The 19,169-nt window shown below is 37.8% G+C and overlaps 1 protein-coding gene across 1 annotated transcript in view; it reads left to right on the top strand.

The window, feature by feature from the left end:
- CDC73 (cell division cycle 73) overlaps window positions 1-19,169 on the top strand; it is a 102,000-nt gene that overhangs the window by 20,437 nt on the left and 62,394 nt on the right. The window contains exons 9-10 of the mRNA XM_021405242.1: window positions 1,114-1,192; window positions 10,597-10,661. Coding sequence (XP_021260917.1) covers window positions 1,114-1,192; window positions 10,597-10,661 — 144 coding nt within the window. The remainder of the gene's footprint in view (window positions 1-1,113; window positions 1,193-10,596; window positions 10,662-19,169) is intronic.

Below are 19,169 nucleotides of genomic sequence, written 5' to 3'. Positions count from 1 at the left end.
GCCTTAAGTTACATTTGCTGGTATTTAAGGGGTTGAATATATTTAATTTGTTCAGTATGTTCTTGTTAGTTGCTGATGAAGTGTTATTGCCAGCTTCTGTATGTATCATACGCTAGCAACATTCTGCATCTAGTTGGAAAAAATGTATTACATGAGATGACTGCCATTTCAAACAAAATGTTTTGCTGGTTTTTTGACAGATAGGGTAGCAAATGTTTAAGAATCTGGAACATGACTCATGAGTGGGAACAGCTTGAACCAGCTTTCTTTTGCCTGTAATAAATCAGAAGGATAATCTTACAGCTTTATTGTTTAAGCTGTCTAGGTATTAGACAAGGTTTGTTCTGTATTATTATATTTACTGTTAGTCTTTGTTAAACATAATATATTCTTGAACTTTAGAGGCAGTCTGCTGTAAAAGATGTTTAACTTGGTTTATTTTTACTACTTCTGGCTCTAACAAAGACCTAAATTTATGTATCCAGGTGAATTTCAACATGCAAGTATTTCCTTTATGTTGAATTTCACAAATTCTACGTTGGACTATTCATATGCCATGAAGAACAGTTGTGACCACATAACTAAGTCATACACAAAAGGAATGAACTGGTACTTACTGGCACATTATAGGCACTTCAAAAAGAAACAAAGAAAACCCCACTGTAACAAACAAAAAGCAAACCATGCTTTTTTCACCAAACTAGGTTTTATTCTGAGGGTGTTTACAGATTACTAGCTCAATCAAGCTGACAAGGAACATACTGTGTGTATGGCTGAGGGCTTAACCATGAGTTGTCAGTTTTTTTGTCTTTAAAACCTTGAGGTATTAGGAAAAAATCCATGTTTTCATGAAACTTAGAAGTTTTCGCTAGTGTAGTTTCTTACTGATTGTTCACTTTTGTCTAAGATTGTTACAGTTCCCTTCGGTGTGTACTTCTAAACTGTTTATCTAAGTGGATGTTAAAATGTATCAGAAGTTTTCAAATGCATTTCAAGTCTTACAAAAGTGGACTAAGTTTATACTTTTAAGCTATTCCATGTAATACTTAGTGAAGTTTGAGAACTAACAAATATCTTTTTAGTGTTTTACAAACCTTATTTAATTTGTTTTAGGATCCCACTTTACGAAATAAGCAACCTATTCCAGCTGCCTACAACAGATACGATCAGGAAAGATTCAAAGGCAAAGAGGGTAAGTTGATCATAATTTTTCTTAAAAATCTGTGTGTATATATATTTTTATATATAAATGAGGAATGACACCAATGAGTGTAAAGTTATGGCTGCAGGTTGTGTCATTGTCAAACTTACGTGAAGACCAAAAAAGCTGTTCTTATGCCTGCAGATATTTTCAGTAAGACTATCTGGTATTCGAATCCATAGTTATTATTTCATAGGAATTATTATTAATAATAATTATTATTATTATTTAAGAAGAAAGCTGAAAACTTAACCTGTACTTGTTTTTGGAAGATCACATGCAATTTATAAGTTGAACCGAACAAAGAAGACAACCCCCTACTAAAACTGAAAATATGATGCATAAAATGAAATAGAATGCCCTTCCTCACACAAGCTGCTTTCAGTAATTGTAAATAAATATTACTAAGCTATGTACCTGTAATGAAAAAAATTGCAACAGGAGTGCAAAATATTAGCTTCCTTCTAGAGAGAAGATGTTAATAATCCAGCATATTTAAGAATTTTCACTCATTTTAAAGTGGAGTGGAAGCTTGAATTTGAGTGGTGATTTCTTTGTCAACTCAAAATTTTTTGTCCTGCCCTTTCTAATCTCAAGTTATAGAACCACTGCGAGCAACTTTCTGTTCATATCTTGCTGTGTTTGGTTTTGTATACACTGTGTTGTGGTTGGATGTGGTCTTCCTTGCAGAGAGGAAGGCAGATTTTTTTCTACTTGTCTTGGTTGCCTCTTCCTTTTGATTCTCAAACAAAATCATTATTTTCCTTAATGGAAGTACCTAGGCATGATACCAGGGGCTTTCTTTTCTGAGCCTCAAAAACTTACATGCTGCTAAACATCACTTCAAACTGCAGGTGAACCATTCAGCTTGCATCTTTCAGTGTATTTGGCTTTGTTGGAGTTGATACCATTTTTTTTATATGGGAAAAGAGAATAGCATTCATACAGTGTGTGTGAATTCTCAGACTTTATGTACATTTTGTACTGTAGCCGATCTTGTTCAACTTTGTATTGGAATGGCATGATCATTTTTGCTTTATAAATAAAAAGCAAGAGTATGTGAGACTACTGTTTGGATATTCAATTTTGTTTGTAGCTGGAGAAAGGGAAATATCAACTCTAACATTAAGGAGAATTTCACACCCTAAGAAATTTGTAAGAGTTATGTTTCCCATGTACCTCATTGGATAGTGTATAAGAAACTCAAAATCAGATTGTGGCCATTCCTGAAGTTAATAGATTTTTCTTTGTAAATATTCACTTGTATATGAATATGTCATCTAGGGCTTTGTGTGTGTGAAATTTGCTGTAGAAAACACGGTCAGATATTCTATTGCATCCTGTTACGTACATTGGCCTCAGTGTACTTTTATTTCAATCCAGTGGTATTTATTTAGTACTACCCCCCTCAGTGACAACTGCACGAGGTAGGGGGAGCAGTGAGATCAGGTATTTGCTAGCTTATTAAGTAATGAAAAATAATCTGTCATAGCATACGTGAAGAACTGATTGTTTTAATAAGAGCCATGGGAATGGGGAAAGGGAAGAAAGAGAATCTCCCCTGAATATTTGTACTCCTCAGTTTTCTTTCTGATAATTTTTAATCTCCAGGATTTGAGCATTTGACAAGTAGATTTTTTTCACTATGCTTTCTTATTAGGAGTTCAAAAAATGTGTGACGTTATATATGTCCATGAATTAGTTTCTCGAGCTTTAACTTTTAAAATGTACCAATAAATTTATTTCATTGTGGACTTTTCTACAACAAAAAATTCTGGTAAAGAAATAGTCAGTGTCTTTGTAGATGGCAAATTATGTAGTTCTAGCAAGCAACCGATGTAGAGAAAATGTCTGTTTACTTTTACTTAATGTGTGTGGTTTAAGGAGAAGGAGAAAATAAGGGGTTTTGTTTGTCAGTAAAAGGAAGTTAGATTTCATCAAGCAGCTCACCAGCATGGGTTTACCACAGAAATTTCTGAGCAGAAAGAAGTTGAGATTAAAGGATTGCCAGGAAAAAATGGTGTCTGCCTGTGATTAATATTGGTGAAAAATGCTTTAGTATGGTACGTGATTCTGAGCCTGTAGTCATGGGTATTCTGTTAGTATAGGATGGGCTGCAGCTCTTGCTCCAGTTGGAAAGTCCTTCTGTGATGTGGGTATTATGAATGCTTGCAGAATGGGTGTATTACTTTTCTGAAAGAGTGGTCAGACGCTGGAACAGGCTGCCCAGGGAGGTGGTTGAGTCACGGTCCCTGGAGGTGTTCAAGAAACGTTTAGATATAGCATTGAGAGACCTGGTTTAGTGGGGTTATGTTGGTGGTAGGTGGATGGTTGGACTAGGTGATCTTGTAGGTCTTTTCCAACCTAGCTGATTCTATGATTCTATGATTCTATGATTCTATGATTCTATGATTCTATGATTCTATGATTCTATTCTACATGAAGAATTATCACTCTCCATCTTTTTGAAAGATGTCTTGACTTGCCATTTTCTTTTATTTGGTTTAATCACATACGAGGTAATTTTATGTTTTCAGTCTCGTAGGGGTTTTTAAAGAAATGTATAGTTTAAGAATGGCACTGGTAATACCAAATTAGATAAATAGGCAGGCTAACACTGTAAACATATGTTGGTATGAGTACCTAATTTATTTCAAATAAAGGGTTGAGTTATGAATAGCATTGGTATAGCATTCATGGAAGTTGTATGGAATTGCTAATTAACATCTGGATTTCTTAGGAGAGGACCTGGAGATATCTGAGGTCTTTAACTTTTAGAGAATAGCAGAACAGCTTGCTTATTGACTTCTGGAGTACTGTAATACAGAACTATAACTTTAGAACTATAATGTAAATGAAACAAATTGCGGGTGGTTTTTAAAAGCTGTAAGCAGGCATTGCCATTTTCCTATGCCATTCAGCACAGGTAACACGATTTTCTTGAAATTGAACTGAACACATTACTTGCAATTGTAACACAAGTGCGCTTATTCGTTAGAGGATCTTAAATCTGATTAACTTAAGAAAGGTGAACTGTTTTGTTTGTTGGTTTTTTTCTCTGAATATTTCTGTGTTTGGTTTAATACTGAAGTTGCCTAATAGCAGTCTCATTCTTAGCATGAACAGTTGAAAGCTTGCAGAGCTGAGATAGTAAACTTAGGAATTTTAATGCAAGATTTCCTATTAAAGGAGACTGCTGAATTGTAGCCTGTTTTTTTTTTTTCATCTCTTGCAATGGTTCACAGGGCATTTCTGGTTGGCTTACTTAAAATCTTTACACGAGGTGGGGTGAGCTTTGTTTCTAGAATGGTTTGGATTCCTTTAATGGTATTTATTGGAGGGGTTGGTAGTTGTAAGGCAGTATTCCTGAAGTGCAGCTGCTTATGTACCCCCAAGACAGCGGTAGCTTTCTCACAAATGAGCGTCTTAGTACAGCAGCTATGGCTAGAAAGAAGAGAGAAATCTTTCAAGCTTCTTAAAACTTGGTGATTTATGCCACAGTAAATGTATTAGAAAGTCTCTTACAGTAGGACTCTATGTGCATCCTAGATACTTCCACAATGGAAGAACATCTTACTTGGCAATGTGCCTGTCACTCTGCTCAAATGGTTTTGAGGTGAGAAGGTGAACACACTGCAATTACTTAGCTTGACTGCTGTTTCCTTCCTTTTGGTTTCATTTCTTTCATGCTGGCAGTCAGTGATCTATCCTCTCTCCAGGAAAACAAAGCTCCTTTCTGTGCTAAACTTTCTCTGCTTTTCACTTTGTAGTTATATTCCTTGCCTTCTCTAATAATCACTGTTACATTTTGTTTTATTAATGTCACTTATTAATGTGCAGCTTTATCATTTTATTCATAGGAGTAGGACTTCTGGAGTTCTGAAGCTGAAATGCCTTGTTAGACATACTTATTGCCTTCATCTATAAGGCTGTGGAATTCAGTTTCTTTCTGGTAGACAATGCACAGGAGATTCATATTTTAGGAAAAAAACAGATTGCTCTTGTGCTTTCCTGGCTTTGTGTGACCGGGTAGCTTGATAACGTATCTATTCAGAACTGGAAAACAGATCTGTCTAGTGATTTTTTTCTTTGTTACTACTGTGATCCTTAGAAAAACTTGGGTTTAACTATTTGTAAGATTATTGTTAAATTGTTTTATGTGAATTTTGCAGAGAACTTTGTACGTTCTAGTTAGTGTAACTTGGAAATTTAGGATTTTGTAGTGAAAATGCTAGGTCACAGCTTGAACCAGTGATGGGGCACCTGGTGGGAAGGCAGGGCCAACCCAGGGGATCTCAGGTGCATGCAGTGCCCCTGAGTGACAAGAAGGGGTGGAGCCAGGATCCGTTCCTTCCCAGACCTCATTTAAGGGTTGGCAGTGGAGGCGAGGGTGTTTTGCGGGAGAGCCTTGTGTACCTGAGGCCTTCCAAGGGTAAGCGGATTCTTTCCTTTATTTCTGTGTCCCTGGTTGCTGCATTTGGGCTTCTCTTCACTTGCTGCAGCCTAGGACTTGGCTACCCCGATATTATTGCTGTGCTTTCCATTGCATTATAGCATGACAGCTTGAAACTTTAGCTTTACTTTTAGGGGACAATACTGAGAGAGAGCGTTCAGAAAACTTACGTAGAATGGAATTTGTTATTGGAGATTTAATTGCCATGAGTGTAAATTGGGGTAGTGAATCGTTTCCAGGTAGTCTTCAGAGCTGTTGCTGTCTGTTTTGGAAAGTATACAGCTGAAAAAAGTAGGGACTATTTGATCTTATCCACCTGCAATTCAAGCAAAGTCTTATAATTTGGGCTTTTCCTTCCAGAAACAGGTTAATTTAAGTTTTTTAAAACTATTGTTCTTTGGGAAAGTATCAGAGCTTGAGTTAGTGTTGGGACTGGCTGTCTAGAGCTGCAGCAGGTGCAAAATCAAAATGTCAAGTGACCTAGATTTACATAGAGCAGTGGGCTTTAAGTGAACGGAAGGTACTTTGAGCTTTAATACTCATATGTGAGGAAATTGAACATCTGTCTGTGTGATGATGGAGAATATGATCAGTCCAATAATCTGATGCATTACTGTGCATACTTTCATTAGCAAATGTAATTGGTATCTTTTAAGTGAGAGAGGCACTCGGGTTGATGTATGGTGATGCTAGAAAGGTAACAAGTGATGAACCGTACTGGAAAAGTATGTGACTCTTTTGATGATTTTTGGGTCATTGAACTGTGAAATTGTGATCATAATACATGCAATAACTGGAGAGGAAAAGATAGTCTTAATGTTAGCTGGTAATAGTTTGTTTTGAAGCACTAGAACTGATTATGCGGCAGTTGTTGTGTTTAGTCTCTAGAGATCTAGGCTTTAGACATACCTTGATTAAGGTGATTTGAACAATGCTGATATGTTTACAAAACAGGTTATATTTGGCAAACAGAAAAAGTTGTAATGCTTTGGCTGCAATACATTAATGATGAGTTTTGCTTGCGTTCTTTACTCTTTAAAAAAATATTTTGCGTGGGCTGTTTTTACCTAAATGAAGTTTGTATGATAGCCTAACTATTTAGTAATTCTAGTGGGGGAAACAAAATTACTGAAGACTTTTAAGCAGCTTTTTTAGCAGTTGTTCTGCTTCTAATTCAAAGTTTAAAAATAGAGGTCTGAAGTTTTGCCATCTTGGCGCTGTTCTTAAAGAATCTCTTCTTAAATACCCTTTTCTTAGTAGATAGCTTTTTAATTTAACTCTTTATCACCATCAGTGAAGCTATGATTTTTTGAAACTGAAGTTTCCAACTAATTCTTGGCCAGGTGTTAATATTTTATGTCTGTGCTGCCGTGTGACTCAGCAGCACAAGTTTGAGCTGGTGAAGAAGGAGCAGAAAGCGCATTGTGTTTCTGCTCTTTGTCAGAGGGCAGGGTGCAGCATTTGTGCTGATGAATGGTGGGGGCATGTCCATTGGTGCTCTGGGTTGCTTGGTTTTCTGCTCCACTTTACTGTGGCCTTTGGGTCCTCTTGTGTCCCTGGAGTGCTTTTGAGCAGCTGTGTCAGGGTCAGCTTCTGCCCTCAGAGAATGCTCTGGAAGAAATCCTGTTCTGCTTTTTGTCCTGGCCCTTGAACGTCTTCTACAAACAGCTGCAGAAGGCTGGCTAACAGACTCAGTAATTTTTGAAATGGGAATGAAGCCATTATTGTGGAGTTCCTGACTTGGAAGCGTTTGTCTGCTTTGCATAGGCTGTATGCTGGGAGTGGAATGGAAGGTGCTGCGTGTAGAAACTGTTATGACCTTCTAAAAATGGTATGAATGTACAAGTGACAGGGCTCCTGCAGTCAGCAGTGTTTATTTCTGCAAGTGACTGTTAGAAAAATCACATGGAAAATGAGATGAGAGGATCCAGGAGAAACTTCTGAGGAAAGAGTGTCCATGCTGTTGTCAGTTAAGAGGATTGCTGTGGTTATTTGGAAGCTGCCAGTGCTTAACTCTCATTCATCAGTTGTTTTAAGAGTTTGAGGCAGGAAATCTGAGAGCTGGTGAGCTGTTTAGGAGATGGTTGGTTCTGCTGATCCAAGCCTGTCTGCAGGTAGCAGGCCGTGGCGTCCCTTGGAGACCTCATAGTGGCTGCGGTAACTGTTTGCAGGAATCCATGTGGGCACCTGCGTTCTATATTGGCCATTTCATTTATTTTAGATTTACATTAATGAATGATAAGTGAATAATAAGGGCACTATGCTGTTGTTTACTGATGATCAGAAATATTTTATTTACCTCCTAAGTAGCTGCTAAATAGCACTGTAAGGCCTGCATCCATGCTGGAAATGCGCAGCAGGCTAGGAGCCCACTCTCTAATGCTTGAGGCACCATCTGGCTCTTTGGACTGTAGTCATTAGCTCCTCCTTCTAGCAGGAAGGGTTGGCATAAGGCTGGGAGCAGGAAGTCTTTGAGACCCAGGGCCATGTTTAGTGGCTCTTGTGGTGCACTGCATGAACCGGGTGAATTTTATAAGAGGCTTCAGTAGATATTTTTTGAAAAGATGAAACCATTAGTGGTTGATCAGAGGATAGTTCCCTGCTAGTGCTTCTCTCCCCTTTTGATTTACTTTCTAACTGTGCTGCTGGCTCTGTGGGCTTTTATTCCCTTTGCAGTGCTGATAGAGACATGGGTTAGCTTTTTTCATTAATTCAAGAGGAGCCCAAGGTTTTATTAGAGACAAAGCAGATAATGATCCTGGTGGAAAGAAATAATAGAAATGGAAAATAAATGTGTAGAACTAATTATAGAACCAGGGTTTGTGCTGACAGGGAAGGAGCTGCGGTAGGCCTGGTGTGGGGTGCTGCTTGCTGGCCTTGCTAAGGGCTGCCTGGTTGAAATGGGTAGGAACTTTCTGTGTTAGAGGTAGGAGGAAACTATAGTAGGCCAACTGGGAAAGGGGAAAGGTTCCTCTGGTTATCATCTGCAGTCCCCAGGCAACCATAATCCTAGATCATACATCTCTGATTTGTTCAGGTCAGTAAAACCATCTCTTCAACTTAGGGGAGGGGTTCTACCAAGCACTCTGCAAGGCCTCGGGCACCACATGAAATATTAACGTGCTCCTTGCCCAGAAACGGTGACCAATATCATTGTCACTGAGAAAAGTGTTATCCACAGAGATGCTGGTCAAAGGAGCTTCATTATCTTTAGCCCTGAGCTGTGAGTAATTACACGTTGAACTCAGACGGAAAGGCAATAAGGCGATATCAGTTTACAAGAGGAACCTTTTTTTTCATGGTATAGATGGCAGTACTCAGGTCTGTACTTGTATTTTGCTTTCTCAAAATTAACTCTGTGTGGTTGAAAGATGTTAAGCCCAATAGAAGGGGAAGGATTTGAGAAGCTGAGATAAAGGAGGGATGGAGCTGAGGTCAGTTTGTGCAGTGAGGTGGAGAAATGGCCTGTGACATGGTAGGCAGTGCCACTAAAACAACTAGGTTTCTCTGTGTGGGAGTTGGTGGTAGGCCTGATAGAAAATCCAAAACAGTGTTCAGAAAGTAGATACCCATCTCTGTGGCAAGAGAAGTATGATCAGTTCTGATCTCTTGGGTATCTTTTTCTAGGCAATGGAGAGTCATAAAATCTGGAGAACTTCTCTGCTTCATTTCCTGCAACTGTGTGATAATCTTCCTCTTCTAAAGGAAGAAAGGATGAACAGCCATAGATGTGTCCCAAGGCATCTGCGTTGTTGTTAGGGTTGTCTGGGTTTCAATTTAAGTTAATTTACTGGTAAACACAAGGAGCTCTAACATTGCTGAAAATCTGATATTTTTCTTGCACTTTTTGTAGGCTCGAGTACAGGCATTAAGCTTGATTCTGCATTATTTTTGGTTTGTAAGTTTATATGCTGATGCATTTAGTGAAGATGGTGTAATAAATGGTAGTAATATTCCAGTTCCCAATAAGGGCTTCTGCACGGTATCAAGTACCTTTGCTAGTCGAAATAGAGCAAAAGCTGCCTAGGTGTATACATATGCTCACAGTCATCGTGTTGATGGGTTATCATGTCCATCTCCAGTGACTAGTGTTTACTGTGCCATTTTAAGAATGAACTAATCAAGTTGTTGGTTCCTAGGTTCAGCTGACAGTGGATGTATGAGACTAGGGAATGTACAAATGGAAAAGAGTTGCAAATTCTGGTGGCCGCATTCAGCTGACTTAGGTTGTAGAGTACTGAGTATAGGAGGACAGAAAGGTCTTTTCAAACTCAAAAAGGCTAGCAGCAGAAGGTTTAGTCACTGACTGCTTGCAGGCTTTTGGCATTTAGCGTAAATTGAGCCTTAATGAAACTGTTCCAAAACAAAAAACAAACCTAAACAACTTTTTATCACTTTTAGTTTGGTAATGTGAGTTTATGTGGATTCTATTGTGTGTGTATCATACGATAATGACATTGTTGCTTTAATCCACTGCAGAAGTGGATTTATCATAGAAAGCGGCTGTGGTTTTATGGTCAGTAAACCAGATTCTGATGGAGTACGTTTTTGCATTCATACAGCTACAAGTTGAATACGTTGTGGTATAATGCATTCTGAGAATGAGTTGCTTTTCCATTCTGTAGTGAAGAGAATTTCTGATACTGCATGCGTATTATGTTTTTGCAAGGATTTAAATTTACATCCTTTCTCTAGAATGATTCCATGTGCAGAAGAAGCTCACTCTGGTTACAGATGGCAGAAATACCAAGTGGACTTCTGCCTAAAGAAAATACAGATTTCCTAAATACTAACCAGGTTTTGTAGTGTAAACAGAATGTTTACAGGCCATGGCAATATGTGTTACTTAAAAAATAATTTCAATGATATTTCCAATGTTGTCCACTTAGAAATTATGTCCCTATGCTCATAACGACTTACAGGAAACTCTTCTACTTTGCAGAAACGGAGGGCTTTAAAATTGATACCATGGGCACCTATCATGGAATGACTCTGAAGTCCGTAACGGTAAGCTAAAGGATTTTCTTAAATATGTTTTATAGAAGTCATGTATTTCTTGTCAGCCTTACCTAGGCTCCAGAAGGTCATTTCATTTGTTTAATAGAAGTAATGATTGCTTTTCTGTGTGAAAAGGTGAAACGTGGTTTGATTCAGTTTGTTCATTTTAAAGATTTTGGTTTAAGGGGTTTGTCTGCACTAAATTTTTTTTTTACTGGAAGGCTTTGCTGGCAAGTTTGTCTTGGGGAGGTGCAGCCTTTTTGTTCTTGACTGAGGTTTTGTCTAGCCTTGTGTATACCTGTTAAGGACGTCTTTAATACATGATGAAGCTATCCTCACATAATTTTAGTAATAAAGCTAGATTTTTGGAGTATTGACGTGTTTCCTACTCCATGCTTAATAAAAATAAACCTAAATGTCAGAATTTTTACCTGCGTTACTGCTGAAAGTTATTAGCCTAGTGAAGTCTACTTCTTTTGGATGACTTTACCGTGCTGTTGGTGGGGATTGTAACGCATAAAGACAAGAGACCCTTGAACAGACTTCTTTATTTTTTGGGGCCAGTGTTTCTTTGCTTTTATGGAAATGGAATGAATGCTCTCAAAATAATACTGTTCTGATCTGCTGGTGAGTAGGACAGATGCTACAAAACTAATGCAGAGTCCTCATTAAAGTTTTGCCATCTGCATACCTATATAAATGTGATGAATTGAGAGCACTAAATACTCTCTTAAATCCCTGCACTGTTTCTGGTTTGCACAATTAAATCTAACATAAAATGGTTTTGAATGTAAAATTATTAAAATCATCTAGAGCAGTTTCTTGTTTGATTAAAAGCTCTTGCTTAAGTCTTTCATATCCAACCTCATTCAGACTCTAAAATATTTTAAAAAAAATAATAATAATTGGACAACAACATTTTGAGGAAGGAGTCAATTTACTTCTAAACACTGATGCTTGTGGATGAATTAAGAAACTAATGAAAGAAAATAGTCTGTTATGTCTGGTGATTTATTCTTGTCCACTGCATGAATTAAGGCTGCTTAAGAGCAGTGTTATGCTAGATCCAGATTTCTGTGGTATAATGTATCTGTTTCAAGTTGTTTTGTTGTGAATTAGAAAACGGGCTCTTTAAATTGCCTTATGAAGAGTGGAGAAAAAGTGAGATTGTAGTAGAGTAGTTGAGATATTTCTAACTTGTCAGTGTAAAGATCTTTAAAAGCAAAGCAATGCACAGTAACTCTTAACAATGAAGTTTTCTCGAGTTGATGAAAAGATAAATAAAACCTCTTGGTCTAGGAAACCTAGCTCAAATATTCAATATAGTACCTGAAGTTTGGAGGTAGCGTTATTTCTCTATCCTTGCTGGTTTTATCCATTAAGGAGAAAGATATAACTGATATTAAAAAAAAAAAACTACTAATAAAAGAATTTTGCAACGTGAGGTAGAACTTCTTGTTATAACTGATTGAGGTATTGCTATGACTGCACAGTGACTATCATCTATTGTCATGAGAAATATTAAACTCCATCTGTCATTCAGCATTTCTTTCCAAGACAGAAATAGTGAGGGATTCTTTGGAGCCTTATTTTACAAACTATTGAAGAGGTGCTTCAGATGTTTACCTCATTCCTAACTTGCAATGCCATCCTGACTTGGTTTCTCATATCAGGATGGAGAGAATGAATGTATTATGTGACATACAAATGTTCATGTGCTTTTGTCCAGACCTTCTCGCAGTGATGGATCAACATAGACCCAATCCTTAATCTTCAGATTTTTGTATAGAACACTTAATTTCCTACAAGTTGGCAAATTCTACTTTGCGTTTTTACTCTTCTTTTTGGAGGTGTGTGTGTTTTGTTCCTGTTTTTAATGCCATACAAATGTAGGAGGAAATGGAAAAGTTAAGTTCTTCTCGCAAATTTATGGAAAAGTATCTAATTCTCATTGGCTAAATCATTGGAAACTGGAGTATAGTGCTGGAATTGTATCCTATGTATGTGATGTCTTCTCTGCTATCCTCACAGTAAAGGTTACTTGTATTATCCTGTTTGTGAATTCATCAAACATGATCTCAATGGGCTTGAAGTGCTAGGCAGCTCTTTGTTAGATTGAAACTTCAGGCCTCTGATTTCCAGATGCATGATGAGTGAACTTTGAAGTTCTTATTTTTATATCATTTTTTTCCTTTTAGATAGCTTTTCCGTTTCTTCTGTGGTGTTTGTTTTCATTGCTGTACTTACAGAGGGCAGTCATTCTCATAAAACTTATTTGGCTTGGCTAAACAAGTCATGCTGTGAAGTAAGTTTTCAGTTCCTATCTGAACTTTCTTTAACTTTTCCGGTTAAATTCGTCTTCTTTTAGAACATAGAGAAGTAAAACTTAACATAGTCATGCAAGTGAGATTTCACCAAAAGTTTTTAGACAGACGTTTAGAATTTGCTTCTGAGAAAGTATTACTTCCAGATGAATCAAGTATTTTACTTTATCTTCACTTTAAGTTTATAATTTTTGCTTTAGCTTCCACTTTGCGTATTGAGATGGTTTAACCAAATAAAGTATTTGATCGGAGTGTTTGTATATTAGTAATACAATCTATCTCTGCTTTCGTTTTCTCTCTGTTGCACTCATTCCCTTGGCTTCCTTGTTACTCATTGTGCCTTATTTTTCGTCTGATCTAAAGTGTTCATTTTGATGGCTAGTCTTCCCTTCGAAAGGTTGATGGAGCCATTAGTTTTCAAAAGTGTCCATCTTGTTAGCGACTGGAAGAACTTGGTGGACGTGTGATTACTACCTGGAGTGTAAACTGTTGACCCACTGTCTGGAGCTGCCCACCCACTTGGGATGTAAAATTTACAAAATGTCTTTCATTTTTTCCCTGTTATCTTCCCAACATGTCTTCCTCTTGGCACTGTGTGTCTTAGTGCAATTCTCTGTAATTCATTTTTTGAAGTGTGCAGAACTGTTTTTCATTTGTTCTTGCTGAAATATGAGTTGTCCTAGATGCTTGTTCTTGTGAACAGCAAAACAAACTTCTGTATTTCGACTGCTTTCTTTTCATCAGTGATGCTGGAAACTTTCTTAGCATTCAAAATTTGTGCCAGAACAGATGGTGAATGGTGGGCTCTTTTGAAGTAATGTCAGCTAAAATAACTTGTGCTGCTGGCAGTTCTTCCCTGCACAAGGTTTTTGCTTAATTTGTGTGCTTACTTTCTCTTAGGAAGAGCTGACGTATTTAATGAATTTTCACGAAGCTGTGGTTTTATTATTCTGGTCCTGGAATTGTTTGTAACAAGGCATCTTTGATAATACCTGGGGTGCTTTCTGTTTGCCTGGGCTGATGATGTTTTGAAAACCACCAGGCTGGTGATAGTATCTCAACAAGCCTAGCAGCTTGTTGCAAACTGTGCAGCATGACTTTGAGAAACCCGCAGGTCTACCTGCAGACCTCATTTCAAAGCATAACTCTCTGTATAGCAGTGCAGCTTCTGTGTTGTTTCTTTAGGTTGGTTTTTTTATTAAGTAGGAAAGTTTACTGTTTCAAATGAATCAAATAAGAGGTATAGAGCTGCAGAAGATAAAAATGTTAATAGTTCTGTACCACGTAGGATGCAAGGGAATGCTGAGAGAGAATTTTAAACTGATATTCTCAGCATTGTCTTTCCTACATGTATGTCTTTGTCAGGTTGAGGGCATTCTCTGTTTGCTTTTCGCTTACTGAAGAGAAATGCTAGCTTTGAGACTAAGCCAGTATCCTCTGGAAGCCTAGACAGTGGGTTGGGGTTGTTGTTGTTGCTGTTTTTTGATATATAATTAAATTTCAGACTAATGGTTATTGTCAGTAGGACGTATGAAGCACTTAGCTGTTGCAGTGGCTTCAGATGCAAAGATCAGAACAAACAAGCTTGTGTATGTCTGTTTTAGGATACTGGAGAAGTATGTGTCTGGTAAATCTGGATTTCATAGATGAGTGATAAAGTATGTCCTCTTAAAGCTGAGAGCTTGCTTTGTACTGATTGTGCATGTGCAAGTAATATTTGTTTCTCTGTGACAACTTAAGTCGCTGCTTGTTTTATCTCTCTATTATTATTATTATTTTAAATTTTTATGACTTTAATGTGGGAGGAAGGAATAGATTGATACCCCTTGGAAGGCATTCTGGTGCTTTCATTTCTGAGAGTCCTGACCATCAGCCATAATTCAGAGCTGTTAGAAACTTGGACACAAGCAAGAAAGATCTATATGTTACTGTAGTAGGGCCTTCCTTATGGAAATTACTTTGTTGCTTTTCCTAATTGCTGGGATACTCCCCCTTTTTCTAATTTCTGTTTTCTTTCAGTACTCAAAGCTGCGGAAGCACAGAAGCTCCCTTTATCTATTGTTTTTCTGTAACTAATGGGATCTGTCATTGATCATCTGCACTTGTATGCAGCCAGAAATAACTGTTGGCATTTGTTTTTCTTAGTGTTCTATAAACAGGTGGCTATAACAGTTCTCTGAGGTATTGAGGTGATGTACTTAATAACAAAACTGGATGTCCCAACATAAGCCATGCTACTAGCAGGCTTCGTTTCAGAAGAATTGGAAAAATGTTTAAGCACCTCTATGGTCAGAGGCATTTTTCAGCAGTTTTGGATCAGTCTCATATTTGAGTATTGATTTGTGAAAGTATGTTACTGATGCTGCCCCCAAAATCTGAGTATATTAGTCTCAGTGATTTTCTTATTTTATGTGAGAGGTTTTTTAACCTCTGGTATGTATGTATTTTTAAAGAATTATTGTGCTGTAGAATGAAGGGAAAGACTGAGTTTCTGGCACTGTAAAGGCTGGACCAGTGGAGAGGAAACATGCAGGTGCGAGCAGTGTGGTATATGCACATTTTATCAATCAGGATTCTATGTAAATAGGGAGATCCATGAGATTTTTTTAAGTTTACATTAATGACTTTCCAAAAGCGTGTAATGGAATTGAACGTTGTCTTGCAGTATGCCAACATTGAAGCACTTAGCTTCCAAAAGTAAATAAAAGTTAAACACATCTTAGACATCAGATTGGAGTGAGAGAACTACTTATACCCGCATCGCTGGTTTTTTATATCATAATCTCATTAAAATACTTGAAAGGATTGGTATTGAAGGAGGAGTCAGCAAAACAACGGACTCTTTGAAATGTTTGCAGCAGCCTCTGAAGCAATGCAGTGCACAAGGCGGCCATTATTCCCCATGCCAGTGTAAGGTCACTCTGCTCACGGCCCCTGCTCTGTGGGCCCAACCGCTTTCTGTGCATACTCTGTGCTTAACGGTAGCTTGGGAGGCCACTGTGAGGCTGCTTAGCTGCTAACTAGCAAAAGAGGGTGAAGAAGATGATGAAATAATTGCCTATTGGGAGAGCATTCCACAAACGATGCTCAAGGTAGAGACTTCTGTTTTCATTAGATTTGCAATTTTTTCATTAAAAGGCCCATACAGTCATTTCAGTGGTTGGTGTTTCATTGCCCCAGTCATTTTTCAAATGTTAAATAAAGATTTCCTTAAAAAGTTTTATTGTAAACAGTCAAGTTGATAAAAACTAGGGAAAATGACACACAAATGTTGCTTTCAAGAAAATGTTAGGTTGAACAATGCCGCGCTCATTTTCTCTGTGATGGTAAATCATGTATATCTGTGCCAAGATATCTTGCTATTGTACTGCATTATACAATAGAACAGCCTGTTTTGTTCCTCATAATAAGTTTAGAGTCTGAGAACTACAAATTTGAGAAAAAATGTGGCTGTTGTGTAACGAGTTGCACATCTGGAAGCTGAGCATTTCTCTGTTGGCCCGTATGCCACTGAATAAAAGAGAGTGAGAGTTTAAGCCACATAGATTTGTTACTGAATGAATCTGTCTGAAGTCACTGTTTTGTGTAAAACCTGGTTGTGTCAGCATGCAGAGTGTGCTTGTGTTATGCACCTCAGATCCTTGAGGAATTTAAGTGGAGGAGTGCTGAGTATGAGAATCCAAAGAATCTCTGACTATACATTGAACTGGAACTTCAGATGCCCACGGAGCATTACTTAAAAAAGCTTGAGAGCCTTAAAAACTCTTGGTATGAATTTTAAGATGACTTGCTAGACCTATCTTGACCGAAGGCTGAATGTTGCTGGCTGCTTTATTAGCTCTGTGAGTGCCCCTTCAAGAGACTGTTCTGCCCTGTAGGCTTTGAGCTAGGACTTGAGTCCTTTCCAAATGCTCCGGCAGTCAGCCTTATTGGGAAACATGACCTCAAATAAAATTGTCAGCAAGTTTCATTTGTGTTTGTTACTGCAGTCTAACTTATGCTTGAATCCCGTAAAGGTGCTTAGTTTCATTTGTATTTTTCAGGGCTTGAGATTGGACTGAGCTATTAGTAAAAGTTTTGTAGAGCATTGTGCAGTGATAGTAACTGACCTCAAGCTACAGACATTTATCCTTTTCTTACTTGTTCTGACCAAACATCATGCACTTCACACAGCTTACTCATTATACAGTATTGTTAATGTATTTCCTTCTACAAAGTAACTCCAAACATCTACTACGTATGTAATAGCTGCATCTTCAATTGACAGTTGGTCAGCAAATTTCTTCTAATATGATAAAACAATTGAGATATTATGTAGCATTCAAATATATTCCCATTATTCGAATACCTATAGGTCTTATGAACCTTTCCTAAGGAGCGTCTTGATAAAAGCATGTTTTAACCTCCTATCCTTAACAATTGAGATAATGGACATCCCTAAGAAGGTTTTAACGTTCTGCTGAGACATATCTGAAATCAGTAATTATTTAAAAGAATGAGGTCATAGCCTTTGAAAGCAGAAGTTGTTTCGGTGGAAATTTTTAATTTCATAACATTTATAACAATTGTTGCCCCTGTTCCTTCTAAATAGTGCCTGATCGTATCAAAGAACCCAGCGAGGCAAAAGTACGAGTGTGCCGAGCCTTCAGATAGCACGTTAGAAGGCTTACAGTTAAATTTATCATAGTCTTAGTGACATTTCCATTTCTTCATCATGGAAACTGAAAGATCGTGACAGAGAACCTGTTGGGTCTGTGGAGGCAGGGTCTAGGGGCGGTGGGAATGTGGTAAAGTGGAAATGAGCATGTGAAAGATGGGGGACCAGAAGGCAGTAATACACTCTACATTGTCATTTCTCCCTTCAATTTGATCCACATTTGCTACAGTAATTATATAGGTTACTATCCCATTGCCTTTGAATATGAGCTGTAACACAGTTTTGAAGTTTAACATGCTTCTCAATTTACGATTTAGTGACTAAATCAAACTTGTGCTCGAATATTTATTGATTGGCTGAGTAGTTGATGTAACTAATTTGAGATGGCTGAATCAAGATTTCCTTCTCTGTTGATGTGCTACTGAAATTAGACCATATGAGACTGTAGTATTTAATTATTTCCTCTTAGTGGAGTAAGAGAACTCAATCTTTGTGGAAACAAATTCTCTGCTTGGAGTACTTATTTATGCGTAACTTAGCATTATTGTCATACCTTTTTTTTTCCCTGAGCATGAAAGTTAGAATAGCTTGACTTATTTAAGCAGTAAGGAACATGTCTATAAGCCCACATTTGTGTACATCTTACTCAAGGAACTTACTGCTGCTACTTAGTTAAGCCAGAGCAGATTTTCCCTTGAGCTTTTATTTTCATCAAGTCTGTGTTTTCTCCTTACTGTCAAAGCCCTAACTGAATGTCTTTGAGTATAGTTCTAATTTGTGGATGTTGTTCTGGAGTTACTATTATAAATGTCCACCTCTTTTCTTTCTTCTTGTACTTGTGTGTTTGTTTTGTTCTCCCTCTAAAAACTTTCCTCAGTTTGTGGCTGTTAGTGTTCTGATTCCAGCCAAAGGATGTCCAGGTGCAGGAGACTTTCTTTGCAGGTGTAACCTCACAGGTATAATTGTTGCCTTGCTATTACAGGTGCGTATTACAAGGAGTATGTTATAAGGTGTCCTTGGTTCTGGCATGTGAGTGTGTAAGGCAGCCATAGTACTTTCTCTGCTGTAAGCACATGAGACCTGCAGAGCTCACAACTGAGATGGGTCTTGAGAGGCAAGTGTTAATGAAATGCTCATGTAAGAACCCTAGTTCTCAGTCTTCTCAGGAATGAACTATAAATTATGTCAGTCAGCACTATTTAACACAGTGCAACATCACCAATGGAAAGATCCTGTCAGAATAGCAAAGTAGGTTATACTTTTAATCCTTAAAGGCAACGTCATCTTGCACCATTTGAGAATGGAATCGATTAAGGCAGTACGTATTTTGGTTTCTACTTCTAGGCAATTTTATTGTTCCACATAAGTCAGTGTGTTCATCTGGCTCTGCCTTTTGTATAGCCATGTGCTATTGCAGTTGAATCTACATCACCTCTTTTGGGACACTTGGATGTGTTCTGTGTACTTCTGATGAGACAAGAATCTGTAGGCAGAGTTCTGGCATACTCATTTGCTATCGGTGGTCCTGGATACTCT

This window comes from Numida meleagris, chromosome 7 (genome assembly GCF_002078875.1).
Source record: "Numida meleagris isolate 19003 breed g44 Domestic line chromosome 7, NumMel1.0, whole genome shotgun sequence".
NCBI classification, from domain to species: domain Eukaryota; kingdom Metazoa; phylum Chordata; class Aves; order Galliformes; family Numididae; genus Numida; species Numida meleagris.
Note: the sequence above shows the minus strand (reverse complement) of the source record. Positions and strands in the feature narration are given on the sequence as shown.